Source organism: Otolemur garnettii, unplaced genomic scaffold (assembly GCF_000181295.1).
Source record: "Otolemur garnettii isolate 467f Iridium unplaced genomic scaffold, OtoGar3 scaffold00044, whole genome shotgun sequence".
NCBI classification, from domain to species: Eukaryota; Metazoa; Chordata; class Mammalia; order Primates; family Galagidae; genus Otolemur; species Otolemur garnettii.
This window is the reverse complement of record NW_003852439.1, coordinates 129,095-151,595: the sequence shown is the minus strand read 5'-3', so window position 1 is coordinate 151,595 and position 22,501 is coordinate 129,095. Positions and strand designations below refer to the sequence as shown.

The 22,501-nt window shown below is 38.6% G+C and overlaps 1 protein-coding gene across 1 annotated transcript in view; it reads left to right on the top strand.

Annotated features, from left to right (window-relative positions):
- LOC100950607 (ATP-binding cassette sub-family A member 3-like) overlaps positions 1-22,501 on the top strand; it is a 305,157-nt gene that overhangs the window by 240,580 nt on the left and 42,076 nt on the right. The window contains exon 23 of the mRNA XM_023513852.1: positions 8,155-8,333. Within this exon, the coding sequence (XP_023369620.1) occupies positions 8,155-8,333 (179 nt within the window). The remainder of the gene's footprint in view (positions 1-8,154; positions 8,334-22,501) is intronic.

The window sequence follows — 22,501 nt, the reverse complement described above, 5'->3', positions numbered from 1 at the left end:
TTCCATTCTTGAGATACTTTGCTAAGAAGAATATATTCCAGCTCCATCCATGTAAACATGATGGACATAAAGTCTCCATCTTTCTTTAAGGCTGCATAATATTTCATGGTGTACAATATAACATGGTGTACCACAATTTATTGATCCATTTGTGGGTCAATGGGCACTTGGGCTTCTTCCATGACCTAGCAATCATTAATTGAGCTGCAATAAATATTCTGGTACACATATTTTTATTGTAGTGTGATTTTTGGTCTTCTGGATCTATACCTAGTAGAGGAATTGTGGGATCAAATGGCAGATCTATGTTTAGTTCTCTAAGTGTTCTCCAGATGTCTTTCCAAAAAAAAGTACTCGTTTGCATTCCAACTAGCAGTGTGGATGTTCCCTTTTCTCCACATCCACACCAGTATCTTTGGTTTGGGGATTTTGTAATATGGGCTAATCTTACTGGAGTTATATGATATCTAAAAGTAGTTTTGATTTGCATTTCTCTGATGATTAAGGATGATGAGAATTTTTTCATATGTCTATGACAGGTCGTGTGCCTGTCTTCATCAGAGAAGTTTCTCTTCAAGTCACTTGCCCACCCCAAAATGTGAAAACTTGTTCTTTTCTTGCTAATACATTTGAGTTCTCTGAGGAGTCTGGTTATTAAACCTTTGTTGGAGACATAACCTACAAATGTCTTCTCCCATTCTGATGGTTGTCTACTTGCTTTATGTACTGTGCTCTTGGCTGTGCAAAAGCTTTTTAGTTTAGTTTAGGTCTCAGTAGTGTATTTTTGGTGTTGCTTCAATTGCCTGGGGGGTCCTCCTCATAAAATTTTGCTCCAGGCTGATTTCTTCAAGTGTGCTCCCTACACTTTCTTCTAGTATTTTATAGTTTCATGTCTTAAGTTTAAATCTTTAATTCAATGAGAGTCTATCTTAGTTAATGGTGAAAGGTGTAGGTCCAGTTTCAGTCTTCTACACATTGCCAGCCAGTTCACCCGGCACCATTTGTTAAATAGGAAATCTTCCCCACTCAACGTTTTTAATTGGCTTGTCAAAGGTCATATAATGGTAAGTAGCTGGGTTCATCTCTTGGTTCTCTATTCTGTTCCATCTGCCTCTCTGTTTTTGCGCCAGTATCATGCTCTTTTGATCACTATCAATTTATATGATAGTCTGAGATCAGGTAGTGTGATTCCTCCTGCTTTGTTTTTATTCCTGAGTAATGTCTTGGCTATTCAAGGTTTTTTCTGATTCCAAATAAAACGAAGTATTATTTGTTCTAGATCTTTAAAGTATGACAGTGGAGCTTTAATAGGTATTACATTAAAATTATATATTGCTTTGTACAATTTAGACATTATAACAATGTTGATTCTTCCCAGCCATGAGCATGGTATGTTTTTCCATTTGTTAACATCTTCAGCTATTTCTTTTCTTAGAGTTTCATAGTTCTCTTTATAGAGATATTTCACATCCTTCATTAGGTAAACTCCCAAATATTTCATCTTCTTCAGCACTACTGTGAATGGAATAGAGTCCTTTATTGTTTTTTCAGCTTGAGTATTGTTGATATATATAAAGGCTACAGATTTATGAGTGTTGATTTTGTAACCCTGAGATGCTGCTGTATTTCTTGAACATTTCTAAGAGTTCTGTAGTAGAATCCCTGGTGTTTCCCAAATACACAATCATATCATCTGCAAAGAGTGAAAGTTTAATCTCTTCTGACCCTATATGGATACCCTTGATCACCTTTTCTTCCCTAATTGCAATGGCTAAAACTTCCATTACAATATTAAAGAGCAATGGACAATGGGCAACCTTGCCTGGTTCCTGAACTAATTGGAAATGATTTCAATTTAAGTCCATTCAATACGATATTGGCTGTGGGTTTGCTGTAGATGGGCTCTATCAGTTTAAGAAGTGTCCCTTCTATACCAATTTTTTTTAAGTATGCTGAACATGAAGGGATGCTGGATAGTATCAAAAGCTTTCTCTGCATCAATAGAAAGAATAATATGGTCTTTATTTTTAATTTGTTTATGTGATGATTTATATTTATAGATTTACATATGTTGAGCCAGGCTTGAGACCCCAGGATAAAACCCACTTAGTCATGCTGTATAATTGTTTGATGTGTTGCTGGATTCTGTTTGTTAGGATCTTGTTGAATATTTTTGCGTCAATATTCACTAGTGATATTTGTCTATATTTTCTTTTCTTGTTGGGTGTTTTACTGGTTTGGGGATCAGGGTGATGTTTGCTTCATAGAATGTGTTAGGAAGTTTTCCTTCTTTTTCTATATTTTGGAAAAGGTTGAGTAATATAGGTACTGGTTCCCCTTTAAAGGTTTGATAAAATTCTGACGTGAAGCCATCTGGTCCCAGGCTTTTCTATTTAGAGAGATTTTATATATTTGATGCTATTTTAGAACTTGATATAGGCCTGTTCAACATTTCCACTTCCTTCTGGCTAAGTCTTGGAAGGTGGTGTGCTTCCAAGTATTGGTCAATTTCCTTCAGATTTTCATATTTCTAAGAATAAAGTTTCTTGTAATATTCATTGAGAATTATTTGAATTTTTGAGGGGTTTGTTGTTATTTCATCTTTACCATTTCTGATTTATGAAATTAGAGATATTACTCTTTTTTTCCTGGTTAGGCAAGTCAAACGTTTACCTATTTTATCGACCTTTTCAAAAAACCAACTTTTTGATTTATTGATCTGTGGTATAATCCTTTTGTTTTCAATTTCATTTAATTCTGCTCTAATTTTGGTTATTTCTTTTCTTCTGCTGAGTTTGGAATTGGAATATTCTTCTTTTTCCAGTTGCTTGAGATGTCTCATTAAGTTGTTAACTTCCTCTCTTTCCATTCTCTTGAGGAAGGCTTGCAGTGCTATAATTTTCCCTCTTAGGACTGACTTTTCAGTACCGGAGGTTCTGATAATTCATGTCATCATTATCATTTTGTTCCAACAATTTGATAATTTCCTTCTTCATCTTATCTCTGACCCAACTATCATTCAGCATAAGGTTATTTAGCTTCCATGTTTTTGTATGATTATGCAGATTTCTTTTGTTACTGAGTTCAACTTTTATTCCATGATGTTCTGAGAAGATGCATGGAATAATTTCTATTTTTTTTATTTTCTGAGGTTAGACTTGTGACCTAAAATGTGATCAATTTTGGAGTGTGTTCCATAGGCTGATGAGAAAAATGTGTATTCAGTTTTGTTAGGATGAAATGTTCTGTAGATGTGTGCTAAATTCAAATATTGAATGATTAAGTTTATATCTAAAATTTCTTTGCTAAGCTTCTTATTGGAGGATCTATCCAACACTGCCAAAAGAGTGTTACAATTTCCAACTATGATGGAGCTGGAAGAAATCAAGTTGCTCATGCCTGCTAGAGTGTCTCTTATAAATTGAGGTTGGATGCATAAATATTAATAATGAAATTTCATTATAGTGAGTATTACCCTTAACAAATATGAAGTGACCATCCTTATCCTTCCTTACTCTTGTTGGTTTAAAGCCTGTTGTATCTGCAAATAAAATTGCAACCCCTGCTTTAGTCTGCTTTCCATTGCCTGGAATATAGATGACCATCCCTTCACCCTGAGACTATATCTTTTAAGGTAAGATAAGATTCTTGTATGCAACAGATATCTAGCCTGAGTTTTTGTATCCAATCAGCCAAACTGTGCCTCTTTAGGGGAGAATTTAAGCCATTCACATTAATTGAGAATATTGATAAGCCTGGTAAAATTTTGGGTATCTAAATACCAGTGGACATTTTTAATCCTTTTACCACTGTGGAAGTTGGAATTTGATCAAAAATTTCTCAGTGAGTTTACTTCTGTGGTGGAGGATTGCACTGGTCATTATGGAACATAGGTCTGAGAATATCCTGGAGAGCTGGTTTAGTTATGGCAAATTTTTTCCACACATGGATGTCATTAAAGTATTTAATTTCTCACATAAATGAAACTCAATTTAGCTGGATACAGGATCCTGGGTTGAAAGTTATTTTGTTTTAGATCAAAAGTCGATGACCACCCTCTTCTAGCCTGAAAGGTTTCAGCAGAGAGATCTGCAGTCATTCTAATATTCTTCCCCTTGTAGGTTATGGTTTTCTTACGTCTGGCTGCTTTCAGAATTTTCTCTTTCATATTAACTTTAGTGAAGTTAATAATGACGTGCCTGGGGGATGTCTTATTCAGGTTGAGTCATGCTGGGGTTCTGAAACTGTCTGCTATCTGAATTTCAGAATCTCTTGGCATGTCTGAAAAGTTTTCTTTCATACTCTCATGAAGAAGAGCCTCTGTGCTTTGCAAAGCAACTTCATCATCTTCAGGGATTTCTATAATGTGAATATTAGTTCAAATTATCCCAGAGCTTTCTGAGAGAATTACCTGTTTTTGCTCTCCATTCCTCTTCCTCTTTGAGCTCTTGGGTGTGTTCAAAAGCTTTGTCTTCAATGTCAGAAATCCTTTCTTCTGCCTGCTCCATTCTGTTACTGAGGGATTCTACTGTATATTTCAGATCTTTGAGTGCTGCAAGCTCTTGCCACGATGTGTCAAAATCTTTGGTGATTTTGTCTTTGAATTCATTGAATTCTTGAGAGAACTTTTGGAATGCTCTTTGAATTTCTAATTCCAACTTTGCCTCTATTCTATTAATCTTATTTGCAATCCAAATTCTGAATTTGATTTCTGACATCTTAGCCATCTGTTTATGAATGGGATCTTCAGTTGTATCTGTTGTATCCTTCCTTGGGGTGGTTGATCTATTCTAGTTAATCATGTTATGGGAGTTTTTCCACTGATTCCATCCCATGGTTATTTTATTCCATTTGGCTTTTCCCCTAGAGCTTTGCCAAGGACCCGTACAATGCTACAGCCTGAGAAACTGGGGGTCTGCTTGGTGTGGTGGGGCTAAGTGGCTCTGTCTTGTTTTCAGCTGGTCTCTGTCCTATCCTAGTGAATCAGTTACTCTGAGTTGACATCTCAGCTGTGGAGAAATACTAGCAATTAAGTCACCCCGCCCCCCACAAGCAACAACTGGAAAAGGAAAATCAAACCTTCCCACAGCCACACACCTAGGGTGCTACTTTGAATAGTCCTCAGGTGATTGGCCCAGTTTAAGAGTTTCAAATCAATTGTCCCAGTCAGCACCGATCTCAGGTAGGAGAGTTCAAAAGGTCTCCGGCAACTAGATAGCAGGGGTTTGCTGGCAGCTCAAGTATGACTTGCTCCGGTGCTCCATGAGGTCAGAAGTACCGACCCAGCAAATAAATTAGTCTGGGAAGGTTGATGCCTCCTTCTCCACCTTGTACCTCTCTCACACCCAGTCACTGGTAACCCCACAGAACTGTGACCCAGTTCCCTCCAATGAGCAGATGCTCCAGGGGTTTAAGACTGCCTGAGTCACAGAGAGATCTATGTGTCCTGAGCCAAGTTGCTGCTCTCTGCCACTATCTGGCAGGGGGAGATGAGGTCTGACTATCTCAGGTACTTAATGGAGGCTGGGGCAGTTCACTCAGTTCCAGCCCCACCCCTTATTGATGTTGTTGGCAGAACTGGAGAGAACAACTTTGCACAATATGTTTCTGCCCTGGCTATATTGCCCTGCAGATCAGACGCTGCTTGAGTTGACAGAAACTGCAACTGAGCCCCAGGCAGTGGCAGCAGTAAGAGCTCACACTTAGCTGTCAGTTCCAGCTTCTGCCTGCCTGCCTGCCTTTGTCTCAGCTATGATCCCCTGAGGGCCACGTGTGTCTTAGGCTCAGTAAAGCAGTCCTCTGGCTCAGCCCCACCCTGGGAGTTTGCCAGCTCTGTGTGCGTGTATTCTAGTCCCCGCTCTCCGCCCAGGCCACTACCACCTCAGGCCTTCCTTTACTCACAGGGCCTGTGCTTCCATCTCAGATATGTTCTGCCTAGTGGCTGCCACTGGAGAAGATGCCTGGCTTCTGCCAGTTGCCCAGAGAGACAGGATGTGTCTGTCCAGAATAGCACCAGGAGTGTAAGCCTTATTGTCCCTGCTGGTGTGGCTCTAGCTCTGTGCCTTGGAGCACCGCCACTCCTGTATGCTTCCCTCTCAGCTGGCTGTCCTCTCCTTACTCCCATGCCACTGAATCAACACAGACCAACAATAGCCCCTGCCCCATCCACACCTCTCAAGAAAAAGCCCAAGAATCTGGACTCCAGGGGGGACAGGCTTCCAGACCTCAGGGTGACAGTGGAGGGGAGTGCTAGGAGTTCAGAATTGCAGGTAGAGTATATATAGTTTTATACAGTTTTATGCCTGGCAGGAGAGTGCCACGGAACCCTAGTAGGGGGAGGTCCAGTTTTTAGAGGGTATCTCCCATAGGATAGAATAGGAGGACATTGGAACTCTGCTCGCTTGTTTGTATGGCAGAGCCCTTCTCGTAGGGTAAGGGACTCCTGTCCACTTGGCAATGGATTTTGTACCTTTTGTTTGTTTCCTTGGGGTCATAGTTCACCTCAGCAGGGTTGTGCATTCTTCAACCTTCTCTCTTGGCTCAGCTCCAAACCATCAGCTTACTTGCTGTTTTTTAACTCTCCTTCTGGATGGAACCTCTGTGGAAAGCTGGCTGCAGTCTGCCATCTTGCCTCTGCCTCAGTCTCCCTTGTACTCTTGTAGTTTTTCTGTAAACTATTCTGAAATTTTTTAACAGGGATAGAATTTTGATTTTCTTATAATAGAATTCTGTACATTTGAGAAGAAAGTTCAAAAAGTGTCAGCTTGAGTGGCACCTGTGGCCCAAAGGAGTAGGGCACTGGCCCCATATGCCAGAGGTGGCGGGTTCATAACCCAACCCCAGCCAAAAAACTGAAAAAAAAAAAAGTGTCAGCTAATAGTCAGTTTTACCTTGTATCACAAGAATATATGTACCATTAAAACTTACTTTTAATTATACATTTCACAGCTCTGAAAGGATATGGGGTATATTTTTCATGGCTTGCAATAATTATTACATGAAATCTGACAATTAAGTTTGTGAATTCATCCTAGAAAAAGTGCTCCATGCCTCATTGCTGAATAACACTGTGATCACTTTTGAAGCACTCCCCTTGGGAAGCTATGGCTAGTCCACCTTTCACAGCAATTTTGGAGCTCCTTTTCTGCAATGGCTATTAGAGTTTTTTTCAGCTTACCTTTGATGTCCTAAATGTCATCAAAATGTTTTCCTTTCAATATATCCTTTATCTCAGGTAAAGAAAAGTCACTGGGGGTGCAGATCAGGTGAGTGGGGAGGGTGTACCAATAAAATTATTTTTTAACTGGTTAACAACTCCCTCTCAGTGCTATGTAAGCTGGTGCATTGTTTTGATACAAGAGCCACACCTTTCTCATGCAAAGATTGTCAGTAAAATTTTCCTGTTTCTCTATTAATGTTTACTTGGTCTGCTATGCTTCTTGAAGTTAACCAATGATTTTGACACATAATTTGATGAATTTTTGGCCAGGCTGACCTGTTTTAATCAATGTTTTCTCTCCCCTCAGAAAAATTTTTAATTCTAATTTTACACTGATGGTTTCTTCATGGCATTATCCTCATCAACTTGGATTAACCTTGTCTCTGATATCACTTCCAGTCTTGCCAAGTTTAATAAGAAATTTACAAATGTTTATTTGTTGCTCTAGTTTAATCTCCAAGATTTTTGTAATGACACAGAAAACATGCAACAACAATAATGAACAACACTCAGCAAGACATCTCCACCCACCCACACAAACGTAATTGTGAGACACTGATATACCAAGGTTATGAAACCTTACTGAGTTTTTGGTACACTGCTGCCAATGTAAGCACACAGTGTAAAATTCATGAACTTAATTGTCAGATGTCATACATATAAATAAATATATTAATATTCATATGCTTATTTGATTACTATCCATTATATTAATGAATGTTGGCCTTCAACATCCATTGTTCAAATGTTATTTTTGTAGTAGGATAATCACACCCTATAAATACTGTGTCTCAATTTAGCTTAATATTTCATTTTATCCTGTATTTCTTCTTACTTATTTTCTGAGCCCTTGTTCATGGTATTGATGTTGTGCAGTAAGTAACTCTCTTGTTTTCTTGTTTGTTTGTTTTGTTTTGGTTTGTTGCCATTCTCAGATACTGAGAAGAATATATATTCTTTAGAAAATAATATGATTGGAAAGTATTTGATTATTATGAGTATCATGGGCTTTCTTTGCCTCTTCTTGATTTTCCTTGGGGAGACAACTTTGTGGAGACTACGAGCATTTCTCAATAGATACATTTACTTTGGTATCTACAGGCAAATCAAGAAGGTGAGTACTTAAGCATAAATAAGATTCTGACAGAATAAAAATAAGACCTGAAAAGCATATATATACTTTAGTTCTTGGACAAAAGAAAAACCTGTGTCTAGATGAATGCATTTCCTTAAATGAACTTTTCTGAGAAATAATTACCTACAATAAACTTCCTTGATTTCAAAGAACCAAAGAACCAAATTCAATTCAAAGAACCAAATTTTGACTTCATTAGTTTTCTCTACTATTGACTACCTTCTATTTGCATGATGTTTTTGTTTTATTTTTAAAGTTTTATTTATTCTACTTACTTTTTATTTATTTTTCTCCTTAAGTTTCTCAGATTTTTTTCTTAGACTGAAGCCATGTCTTAGTTTTTCTTCTTTTCCAATGTAAACATTTAAAGTTAAATATTTCCTTTAAGCACTACTATAGCTATTCCTAAAATTTTGATTTTTAAAAAATTTATTTTTAACCAACAAATAAAAATCATATAGTTATAGTGTACAACATGATTTTTTGATATATATACATGTGTGTGTATATGTGTATGTGTGCATATGTGTGCATATGTGTGTGTGTGCACATGTGTATATCTATACATATATATATATATATATACATACACACACACACACACACACACACATAGTAGAATGGCTACATCAACTTTATTACCATATTCATTACCTCATATCCTTATCATTCATGTGTATGGTGAAAATGTTTCAAACCTACTTCTTGGGGGTCTTAGAAATTTTCTTCTTTTTTCTAATTTTTTCTTTTTTTCGAGACAGAGTCTCATTATGTTGCCCTCAGTAGAGTGGTATGGCATCACAGCTCACAGCAACCTCAAACTCTTGGGCTTAAGCTATTCTCTTGCCTCAGCTTCCCAAGTAGCTGGGTCTACAGACACCTGACATAATGCCTGGCTGCTTTGTTGTTGTTGTTGATGTTATTGTTGTTTAGTGGGCCTAGGCAGGTTTCAAACCCACCGTCCTTGGTGTATGTGGCCAGCACCCTAATAGCTGAGCTATGGGCACTGAGCCTCTAATTTTATTTTGAAATGGCAAATAATTCTAGATATTTTTAGGATACAATGTGATGTTTTCATATATGTTTACATTGTGGAATGATTAAATCAAATTAATTAAAAGTAAATCATCTCACATATTTATCTTTATATTTATTTATTTAGAAGATAGAGTCTCACTCTGTTGCCTATTCAGTGGAATCATGGTTTACCACATGGCTCAAGCTCCTAGGATCAAGCTCTTGTCAGCTAAATTTTCTCTTTTGTTTTGCTTTGTTTTGTTTTAGTTATGGGGTCTCACCATGTTGCTCAGACTGGTCTCAAACTCTAGGCCTCAAGAGACCCTCCCACCTTTTCCTCGCCATGTGCTGGGATAACAAGAATGGGCCACTGGACCCAACTCCTTTTGTGATTAAAAAAAAAAAAAAAAAAACTTTGAATCTTACTAATTTTGAAATATACATTGGATTATTATTTACTATAGTCACCATTCTGTGTGATAAACATGAAAGGCTGCTCCTCCTATCTAACTGATACTATACTTTTTGATCAATATTTCCCCCTTCCCACAGCCTCTGGTAAACCCCATTCTACTCTGTACTTCTTTGAGTTCAATTTTTATATGTTCCATATATAAGTGAGATCCTGTGGTGTTTGTGTATGACTGGCTTATTTTACTTAACATAATGTCCTCCAGTTTCATCCATGTTGGTGAAACTGGCAGGATTTCCTTCTTTTATAAGGCTGGATAATATATATATATCACAGTTTCTAAAGCCATTCATCTGATGATGGACACCTAGGTTGCTTTCCTATCTTAGTTATGTAAACAATGGTGCAATGAACATGAGAAGGCATATCTCTCTTTGGCATCCTGGTATCTGTTTCTTTGGATATATACTCAGAAGTGGAATTTTTTGGCCCTACAGTATTTCTACTTTTAGTTTTATGAGAAAGCTCCATAGTGTTTTTCCATAACGGCTGTATTAATTTGTATTACCAGTAGCTGGATAGATCAACAGAATAAGTGATAGCCTGAAAAAATTCTCACTGAGGAGTTGTCTCTCCATCCCATTGATGGAATAAATAATCAAAGAAAAAGCAAATATATCAACATTTTCATTTTTCTCTTTTCTTTAAACAGTTACTTTAGATTGTCTTAAGACTGTTGACCTTTCTTGCTACTGGATTTGTCATCCTAGACTTTGTTCAGGCTGTATCTGATTTCTGAACTTGTATAAATTGGTATCTTAGATCACCTACAGAATGGAACCAATAGTTCTATATTCCAAGGTCCTTGTTTCTTTCCAGCCAAGTCATGTAATAGTCCATCTTGTCTTCTCAATCCTCCCTATTATAGGAATCCATCCATTCCTATATCCTCCCTGTTATAGGAATCTAGTCCATCTTGACTTGTCAATCCTCCCTGTTATAAATTGCTTTTGACTTTTTCACCTGGTAATCTATTGTTGTAAATATACTGCCACAATTTTTACATTGACATGTGTACATAAGTATAAACCTTCCATCTAATACATGTTCAACAGGAAGTAACTCAGACTATGTTGCCCCTCCCTGCATAGATAGTGAAATATAAAATTGATAGAGGGGAACATGTAACAGAGGAAATGCCCTTGTAAAACCATAAAAATGTTTTCTATTTCTTTAAAACTCTTTTTGAGAACTGAAACTTGTATCCTTGCCTCTGGCAGTGGTCTTTGGGAAGGGGAAAGGAAATGTCTTTTGTTCTGTGCACTACAGAAGATGGGCATGGAGGCTGGCCTGGCTAGCAGAGGTATGGAGGCCTCCCAGGTGGGTGGAGGTAATGGTTTTGTTTTTGGTTTCCTCTGAGGCGGGACAGTAAGAATTATTAACTATAGTTGGATGACAATAGTCCCTCCATTTTAATAGGTCAGGATTTCTGCTTATATAGAGGAAAAATCAGTATTTTGAAACAATCTTTTATTTTCCCTCTTTTGTCAGCAAAGTAATAAATGTCCCATCCTTCTTCTCAGGAAAGAAAAATTATATTACTACTACCAGTGCACAAAAGTTTCATTTTTCCACATCCTCACCAACAGTTTTTACCTTTTACCTTTTTAATAAAGGCTGTTTTAATGGGGGGGGCATAATGTTCTATTCTGGACTAAATTTGTATTTCTCTGATGATTAGTGATAATGAACATATATCTATTGATTATTTGTATGTATCATATTGAGAAATACCTATTCAGATCCTTTGCCCACATTTTTAGTGTGTTATTAATTTTCTTGCTATTGAGTTGAATTTCTTATATTGAATCTCAATATTCAACAATATTTTGGATATGAGTCCATGAGTCTAAGACCTATGATTTCCAAATATTCCCTCCCAGTCCATAGGTTCTACTTCTCTCTATTAATTATTTTCTTTACTGTACAAGAGCTTTCTTGTTTTATGCAATCCCTTTTGTTTATTTTCCTAAAAAATTTAATAGCAATACATTATTCTTAAATGTATTAATAACTGTATTATTACCATTTTAATTCAATCATCAATGATAGAACTTTCTTTGTTTTTAAAACTAAGATGCATGAGGTAATAGTTCACTGTAATTTTACATTATATTTATCTGATAAGGAAATTTCAGAAATGGTGACTGCCACAGGCACTTTTTCCCACCAGCCAGGTGTGGCAATTTGAGTCTCACTTGTAGGCAGCCATCTTGCACCCAAAACTGGTCCAGAATACCCCGCATTTCACGGGAACTGTTGCAGGGAGAGTTTGTGAAGCCTACCTGTGAAGACTTTTTGAGATCAGTGAAATCAACAGTTCGGCAGGGTCTAGAAGGCAGAGCATGATGGTGGATAGGATAGACGTTTAGCTCAGCTCTCTCAGAACAACAGGTGAGAGTGAGTGGGCTAGATCATTCTCAGTGGGGAATATTGGTGTGGACAGGCAGTTCAGGGTGTGCAGGGAAGTGGTGGATTGCTCAAAGTGTAATCTGGAGCTGTGGAGACTACCAGAAAAAATTCTATGCCATTGCTGAAGCAGCTGTGGGGGCAGGAACCAGCCTCTTCCCCACAGAGGATTGCAATTCCCAGTTAGTGGGGAAACTAGGTGTTGTGTGGAAAAAATTGGTAAAGTGTGGACTTCTGAGTTGAATTTGGCAGTCAGATAGGGGTGCCATCTGGAGCGGCACCACCAGGGCTAGGTGGCTGGAGAGACACTCATGCGGGAAGGATCCTGGTTAGGAAGCAGACATATTTTGAAATTTCAAAAATGAAGACTGCTATAGGCACATTTTAGGATAGTCCAGGTGTGGCATTTTGAGCCTCACCTTCAGGCAGACATCCTGCCCCCAAAGCAGTTTCAGGATAAAACTCCGCATTTCATGGGAACTGTTGCAGAGAGATTTTGTGAAACTTGCCTGTGAAGATTTTTTGAGATGGGTGGAATCAACAACTAGGAGGGGTCTAAGCGCCAAGGGGGTAGCCAGGAAAACACCAAAAATAGTGTAAACCGTGAATCAGGTATAAGCCTGGGAACCACTCATGGTGCCACCTGGTGTCCATAAAGTATATTGCAACATAAATATATTTCTACTAAAGTTGATCCCTATGGCATACATATAGTCACATGTTTATATATATATATAAAAATAAAATTTTTGTAGTTTATGTCTTTTTTTCTTTCTTTTTTTTTGCTCTTTTGCATTTTTTTCTTTTCTTTCTTGTAGGCATTATTGTTAAAATTTCTTTTTTAAATTATTATCAATACTATTTCTTTTTCTTCTTTTCCTCTTCTTCCCCTCTTATGGTTGCTGAGAGTGCTTATATCAGGCTATTAGAGTCTTTTTTTGTTGTTTTATCTGTTTGTTTGTTTATTTGTTTCTGATTTTCAGTGCATCTGTGTGCTTGTGTGTCTGGTTGTCCTTTTGTTTATTTGTTCATTTTGTTTTGATGTGTCTTGAGTTTTGCTAAATCCTCTGCTTGGCTATTTTCCCTAACATTCAACAAGAACAAGGGGGAATACAGGATGATAGCTAACTGGAGCCAGCTTTCAACAGAAGCTCCAGTCCAGAGGGAGAGATAACAGCCAGAAATAATCCAAAAAAGTCAAAGGGTGAGAGCCAAGCTGAGAGAAGAGATAGATAATTGCACATCTTCAATGTGACTCCAAGGAAACAAATTTCTGGTACAGAACTCATCTCAAAAAGGACGTGTGTCTGTCCCCTCCCCCAAGAGAGTTGGTTGCTTGCTGTGAGATCTCTACTAGTAAGCAGTAAACTGAGGTTCTCTTCTCTCACCTCACCAGAGTGACTTGCTGGAAGCTGGTACTCCTTCTCCAGAGAGTCACTGCTGTGAGCCTAGGAATTCCCTTGTCTGGCAGGAAGTTTGAACAAATATTTTCCCTACCACCTTGAACTTCCAGTCTACCCTTCCCACCTTGCCTGGTGGTCTAGAAGTCCAACCCCTGCAAAGACCAGAATGTCTGCACTTCTTGACTAGGACTGGGCATTGCATAGATGATGGCAGCACAGCTATGCTGTATCTTTGAATCCAGTAACAGTGCAGAAAGACACAAGGGGAAGGTGGAGACTTTGGCCTCCCCATGATGGGTGAAGACTAGGGAACTGCTGAGGTGTCCGAACACAAGTGGAGACACCTGACAACCAACACCAGCATTAATAGAGCAATCCTGCTGGGGTCTAATTTTGGAGAGTCACCTCTCCAACTCTGTGGTCTGCCAGAGGGAGCCAGACCTCATCCTATAGGTATACCAGAGCCGCAGAACAGCAGGGGAAAAGGTGTGGTGGCTGAGGTAGACATACATTTGCTGTCTGGATATCCTCAGGTTTAGATTGAGCTCAGGTGGAACACTCCCTAGTTTCCATTGAGGAAGACAGGCTTCAGCTCCCCCTGCTGGCTGGTGGCAGAGGGTAGTGGCCAAGAGGACAAGACATTGACTTTTCTTTGACTCTGGTAGGTGCAAAGTCCTACCATATTTGCTTATTGGACACAACTACACAGAGACTGAGTTAACAGAGACTGGCTGTGGGGTTACTAGAGTCCAGTGATGGGGGGGGCAATGTGGGGAAAGACGCATCAGCTCCCTTGGTCCAAACTTTCTACTGGATGGGCCTTTCTGACTCCATGGAACACTGGAGCAAGCCACACTTGAGCTACCAGTAGACTCCTGCTATCTAGTTGCTGGAGACCTTTTGAACTCTCCCACTAGAAACTGGGTGCTTATTGGAACTATTGGTTTGGAACTCTTGAACTGGAAAAATCAACCAAGGACTCTCCAAGGTGGTACCCTGGTTCTGTCACAGTGAGAAGGTTCAATTTTCCTCTTCCAGTTTGTGCCTATAGGGGATGGGATGTCTTAGTTGCTTGTATTTCTCCACAGCTTTGGCTTCAACCTAGAGTCACTGATTCACTAGAATTGGACAGAGATCAGCTAAATACAAGACAGAGCCACCTAGCCCCACCACACCAAGCAGGTCTCCAGAGTCTCAGGCTGTAGTACTGTACAGGTCCTTTGCAAAGCTATAGAAGAAAAGCTGCAGTCACCAGTCCCAACTCTTTGGTAAAGGGCTTGTCAATCACAACCTCAGAAGCCCCCAATACAATTTTACCTTACCTGATCATCTAGCCAAATGGTAAAAAACAATAATGGGACTGAATCAGTGGGAAAACTCTTGCAACATGAATAATGAGAGCAGATCGACTCCACCAAGGAAGAAAAAAACAGCCACACCAGAAGGTCCCATTAATAAACAGATGGCTGAGAAGTTAGAAATCGAATTTAGGATTTGGATGGCAAATAAGATTAACAGAATGGAAGTAAGTTGGAACTAGAAATTCAAGGAGCATTTCAAAAGTTTTCACAAGAATTCAATGAATTCAAAGAAAAAATCACCAAAGATTTTGACACATTGAGACAAGAACTTGCAGCCTTCCAAGATCTGAGAAATACAGTAGAATCCCTCAGTAACAGAATGGAGCAGGCAGAAGAAAGGATTTCTGGCATCAAAGCAAAGCTTTTGAACTCTCCCAAATGCACAAAGAGAAAGAGAAGTGGAGAGCAAAAATGGATCATTCTCTCAGGAAGCTCTGGGATAATTCCAAGAAAACTAATATTCACCTTCCAGGAATTTCTGAAGGCAATGAAGTTGCTTTGAAAGGTACAGATGCTCTACTCCAAGAGATACTCAAGAGATTTCATGACTCAATCCAAATAAAGCATCTCCCAGACATATTATAATTAGGTTCACCAAAGTTAATATGAAGGAGAAAATACTGTAAGAAGCCAGATGTAAGAAAACCATAATCTATAAGGGGAAGACTATTAGAATGACTGCGGATGTCTCTGCTGAAACTTTTCAAGCCAGAAGACGATGGTCATCTACCTTCAACCTCCTAAAACAAAACAATTTTCAAACCAGGACCCTGTATCCAGATAAACTGAGTTTCATTTATGATGGATAAATTAAATACTTTAATGATATTCACATGCTGAAGAAATTTGCCATAACTAAACCAGCTTTCCAGGATATTCTCAGACTCATCCTCCACAATGACCATCACAATGCTTTACAACAAATTAAACTCACTCAGAAATTTTTCATCAAAACCCAACTTCCACAGTGGTGAAAGGATTAAAAATGCCCACTGGACTTTCAAAAAATTCAACACCAAAATAATACAAAGCTTATCACTATTCTCAATTAAGGTGAATGGTGTAAATAGCCCTACAAAGAGGCACAGGTTGGCTGACTGGATACAAAAACTCAAACCAGATATCTGTTGAATACAAGAATCTCATCTTACCTTAAAAGATAAATATAGACTCAGCATGAAGGGATGGTCATCTATAATTCAGGCAAATGGAAATCAGAAAAAAGCAGGGGTTGCAATTTTATTCACAGATACAATAGACTTTAAACCAACAAAAGTAAGAAAAGATAAGGATGGTCACTTCATGTTTGTTAAGGATAACACTCAACATGATGAGATTTTGATTATTAATATTTATGCACCCAACCAGAATGCTCCTCAATTTATAAGAGAGACTCTAACAGATATGAGCAACTTGATTTCCTCCAGCACTACAATACTCAGAGATTTTAACACCCCTGTGGCTGTGTTGGATAGATCCTCCTATAAGAAACTAAGCAAAGAAATTTTAGACTTAAATTTAACCATTCAGCAATTGGATTTAACAGACATCTACAGAACAATTCATCCTAACTAAACTAAATACACATTCTTCTCTTCAACACATGGAACATCCTCCAAAATTGATCACATCTTAGGTCATGAGGCTAACCTCAGCAAATTTTTAAAAACACAAATAATTCTTTGCATCCTCTCAGACTATCATGGAATAAAAGTTAAACTCAGTAACAACAGGAATCTGCAAATTCACACAAAGACATGGAAACTAAATAATCTTCTGCTAAATGATAGCTGGGTCATAGATGAGATTAAGAAATAAATTCCAGCTCAGTGCCTATAGCTCAAGTGGCCAAGGCACCAGCCACATACACCAAAGCTGGCAGGTTTGAATCCACCCCAGTCCCATCAAACAAGAATGACAACTACAACCAAAAAATAGCCAGGCATTGTGGTGGGTGCCTGTAGTCCCAGCTACTTGGCAGGCTAAGGCAAGAGAACCACTTAATCCCAAGAGTTTGAGATTGCTGTGAGCTGTGATGTCATGGCACTCTCCCCAGGGCAACTGCTTGAGGTTCTGTCTCGAAAAAAAAAAAATTATCAAATTTTGGGAGCAAAATGATAATGAAGACACAAACTACCCAAACCTCTGGGATACTGAAAAGGCACTCCTAAGAGGAAATTTTATAGCATCACAAGCCTTCCTCAAGAGAACAGAAAGAGAGGAAATCAACAACATAAGGGGACAACTCAAGCAACTGGAAAAGGAAGAACATTCTAACCCCAAACCCAGCAGAAGAAAAGAAATAAGTAAAATTAGAGCAGAATTAAATGAAATTGAAAATAAAAGAATTATACAACAGATCAATGAATCAAAAAGGTGTTTTTTTGAAAAGGTCAATAAAATAGATAAATCTTTTGCTAACCTAACCAGAAATAAAACAGTAAAATCTTTAATTTCATCAACCAGAAATGACAGAGATGATATAGCCAGATTCTGTGTAGAAATTCAAAAAATCTTTAATGAATATTACAAAAATCTCTATTCTCAGAAATATGACAATCTGAAGGAAATTGACCAATACTGGGAAGGACATCATCTCCCAAGACTTAGCCAGAATGCAGTGGAAATGTTGAACAGACCTATATCAAGCTCTGAAATAACATCAACTATACAAAATCTTCCTAAAAAGAAAAGCCTGGGACCTGATGGCTTCACATAAGAATTTTACCAAACATTTAAAGACAAACTAGTACCTATATTACTTAATCTTTTCCAAAACATAGAAAAATAATGAATACTTCCTAACACATTCTATGAAGCAAATATCACCCCGATCATCAAACAAAGAAAAGACCCAACAAGAAAAGAAAATTATAGACCAATATCACTAATGAATATTGCTGCAAAAATATCCAATAAGAACATAGGAAACAGGATCCAGCAACACATCAAACAAATTACACACTATGACCAAGTAGGTTTTATCCCAGACTCTCAAGGCTGGTTCAATATACATAAATCTATAAATATAAAGCATCACATAAACAAATTAAAAAACAAAGACCATATGATTCTCTCAATTGATGCAGAAAAAGGTTTTGATAATATCCAGCATCCTTTTATGATCAGAACACATAAGAAAATTGGTATACAAGGGACATTTCTTAAATTGATAGAGGCTATCTGCAGCAAATCTACAGCCAATATTATATTGAATGGAGTAAAACTGAAAACATTTCCACTCAGATCACGAACCAGGCAAGCTTGCCCACTGTCAGGGAGCAGAGGCAAGATAGGACTGCAGCCAACTTTCCACAGAGGCTCCCATCCAGAAGGAGACATAAAGGACAGAAGTCTAGCAAGTAAGCCGATGGTTTGGAGCTGAGCCAAGATAGAAGATTGAAGAACACACATCACCCTTGCTGAGCTGAGCTGCAACCCCAAAAATACAATCAAAAAGTACAAAATGAACTACCAAGCAAACAGGAGTCCCCTCCCCCACAAGAAGAGCTTGCAGTTTACTCCATACAAACAAACGAGCAGAGTTCGAACATCCTCCCACTCTATCCCATGGAAGAGATCCTCTAAAAATTGGACCTCCTACCCCTACTAGAGTGCCACAGCACTCTCCTGCCAGGTATAAAACTATAAAACTGTATATATTCTCTACCTGCAACTCTGAAATCCCAGGACCCCCCTTCACTCTTATCCTGAGGTCTGGAGGTTTGTCACCCATGGAGTCCAGATTCTTGGGCATTTTCTTCAGAGGAGTGGAGGGGGAAAGGGCTGGTGCTGGTCTGTGCTGATTCTATGGCACAGGAGTGAGGAGTGGACAGTCAGCTGAGAGGGAACCACACAGGAGCTGTGGTATCTTGAGTTGCAGAGTGTCAGCTGCACCAGCAGGAACAATTAAGGCTAACACTCCTGAGGAGTTCCAGATAGACACATCCTGTCTCTCTGGGCAACCAGAGGAAGCTGAGCATTTTCTCCACTGGCAGCAACTGGGAGAGCAGAATTTGGAAGTTCTGTGAGTAAAGAGAAGCCTAAGGGTGGTACTGACTGGGCTGAGGGTGGAGACTAGAATATGCGCAACCCACAGACTTCCAGAGAGAGTTTGAACCAGAGGTCTGCTTAACTGAGCTAATAGCACCCAGGCCTCAAGGGATTACAGCTGAGACAAAGGCAGTGGGCAGGCAGAGGCTAGAATTGACACCTCAGTGTAAACTCTAATTGTTTGCCACCCAAGGCTGAGTTGTGATGGCTATCAGCTCAAGCAGCATCTGATCTGCAGAGGAATGAGAGAAACAAATTCTGTGAAATTGCTCTGTCCTGTTTTGCGAACAACATCAATCAGGCATAGGACTGGAACTGAGTGAACTGCCCCAACCTACATTAAGCAGCCAAGGTTGTAAGGCCTCATCTCCCCCTGCTGGACTCAGATCTCAGGTGACTGAGGCAGTCATAAACCCTGGGAGCAATTGCTCAGTGCAGGGAACTAGGTCACAGCCCTGTTGGATTACTAGTGAATATACAAGGTGGGGAAGGAGGCATCAACCTTCCCACACTAATTCATTTGCTGGGTGGGTCCTTCTGCCTTCATGGAGCACTGGAGGGAGTCATATTCGAGCTGCCAGCAGACCCCTCCTATCTAGTAGCTGAAGACTTTATGAACTCTCCCACCTGAGACTAGTGCTCACTGGAATAACTGATTTGGACCTTTTGAACTAGGCCAATCACCCAAGGACTATCCAAAGTGGCACCCAGGGTATATATTTGAGGGAAGGTTTGATTTTCCTTGCAAAATTGTTGTTTGGGGGTGGGGTGACTTAATTGTTGTTATTTCTCCACAGCTGAGACTTCAACAAGAGTAACTGATTCACTAGAGACCAACTGAAAATAAGACAGAACCACTTAGCCCCACCACACCAAGCAGGTCCCCAGTCTCTCAGACCATAACACCGTACAGGTCCTTGACAAAGCTCAAGGGGAAAAGCCAAATGAGGTAAAATAATCATGGGGTGGAATCAGAAGAAAAACTCTGGTAATATGAATAACCAGAGTAGATCAACCCCCTCCCCCAAGAAAGGATGTGGCAGATGCAACTGAAGATCCCATGCATAAACAGATGGCTGAGATGTCAGAAATTGAATTCAGAATCTGACTTGCAAATAAGATAAACAGAATAGAGGCAAAGATAGAACTAGAAACTCAAGGAACATTCCAAAAGTTCACTCAAGAATTCAAAGAATTCCAAGACAAAACCGCCAAAGATTTTGAAAGATTGAGGCAAGAGATGCTAGCCCTCAAAGATCTGAAAAATACAGTAGAATCCATTGGTAACAGAATGAAGCAGGCAGAAGAAAGGATCTCAGACATTGAAGACAAAGTTTTGAACATTCCCAAGTGTCCAAAGAGGAACAGAAATTGAAAGCGAAAACAGATCATTCTCTCAGAGAGCTCTGGGATAATTCGAAGAAAACTAATATTCACCTTATAGGAATCCCTGAAGGTGATGAAGTTCCTTCACAAAACACACAGACTCTTCACAAAATTATGAAAGAGAGCTTTCCAGATATGCCAAGAGATCCTGAAATTCAGATAGCAGACAGCTGCAGAACCCTAGCACGACTCAACATGAATAAGACATCCCCCATATAATTAACTTCATAATTAACACGATAACATAATTAAGACATCTCCACATTATAATTAACTTCACTAAAGTAAATATGAAACATAAAATCCTGAAAGCAGCTAGACGTAAGAAAACCATAACATACAAGAGGAAGAATACTAGAATGACTGCAGATCTCTCTGCTGAAAACTTCAGGCTAGAAGAGGGTGGTCATCAGCTTCTAATCTCCTAGAACAAAATAACATTCAACCCAGGATCCTGTATCCAGCTAAACTGAGTTTCATTTATGATGGAGAAATTACTTGAATGACATCCATGCATTGAAGAAATTTGCCATAACTGAACCAGCTCTCCAGGATATTCTCAGACCTATTTTCTATAATGACCAGTGCAATCATCCACCACAAAAGTAAACTAACTCAGAAACTATTGATCAAACTCCAACTTATACCATGGCGAAAGGATTAAAAACGTCCACTGGACTTTTGAACAACTCAATACCTAAAATTTTATTAGACTTATGAATAATTTCAATCAATGTGAATGGCTTGAATTGTCCAATAAAGAGGCACAGATTGGCTGATTGGATACAGAAGCTCAGACCTAACATCTGTTGTATACAAGAATCTCATCTTACCTTAAAAGATAAATATAGACTCAGGGTGAAGGGATGGTCTTCTATATTCCAGGCAAATGAAAAGCAGAAAAGAGCAGGTTTTGCAAATTTATTGGTAGATACAATAGGTTTTAAACCAACAAAAGTAACCAAGGATAAAGATGGCCACTTTACATTTGTTAAGAATAATACTCAATATGATTAGATCTCAATTATCAGTATTTATGCACTCAAGCAGAATGCACCACAATTTATAAGAGATACTCTAATTGACATGTGCAACTTGATCTTTCCCAGCTCCATCATAGTCAGAGATTTTGACACTCATTTAGCACTCTTGGATAGATCATCCAACAAGAAGCTTAGCAAAGAAATTTTAGATTTAAATTTAACTATTCAACTTTGTATTTAGCAAACATCTACAGAATATTTCATCCTAACAAAACTGACTACACATTTTTCTCATCAGTCCATAGAACATACTTCAAAATCAATCACATCTTAGGTCACAAGTCTAACCTCAGCAAATTTAAAAGAATAGAAATTATTCCATGCATCTTCTCAGACTATCGTGGAATAAAAGCTGAACTCAGTAACTACAGGAATCTGCAAACTCATACAAAAACATAGAAGCTAAATAATCTTATGCTGAATGATAGATGGGTCAGAGACAAGATCAAGAAGGAAATTACCAAATTTTTTGAACAAAATGACAATGAAGTCACGAGTTATCAGAATCTCTGGGATACCACAAAGGCAGTCCTAAGAGGAAAATGTATAGACTTGCAAGCCTTCCTCAAGAGAATGGAAAGAGAGGAAGTAAACAACTTAATAGGACATCTCAAGCAACTGGAGAAGGAAGAACATTCCAATCCCAAATCCAGCAGAAAAAGAAATGACCAAAATTAGAGTAGACTTAAATGAAATTGAAAACAAAAGGATTATACAACAGATCAATGAATTAAAAAGTTGGTTTTTTGAAAAAGTCAATAAAGTAAATAAACCTTTGGCCAACCTAACCAAGAAAAAAAGAGTAAAATCTCCTCTCATAAATCAGAAATGGTAAAGATGAAATAACAAAAGACCCCTTAGAAATTCAAAAAATCCTTAATGAATATTACAAGAAATTTTATTCCCAGAAATATGACAATCTTCAGGAAATCAACCAATACCTGGAAACACACCACCTCCCAAGACTTAGCCAGAATGAAGTGGAAATGTTGAACAGGCCTAT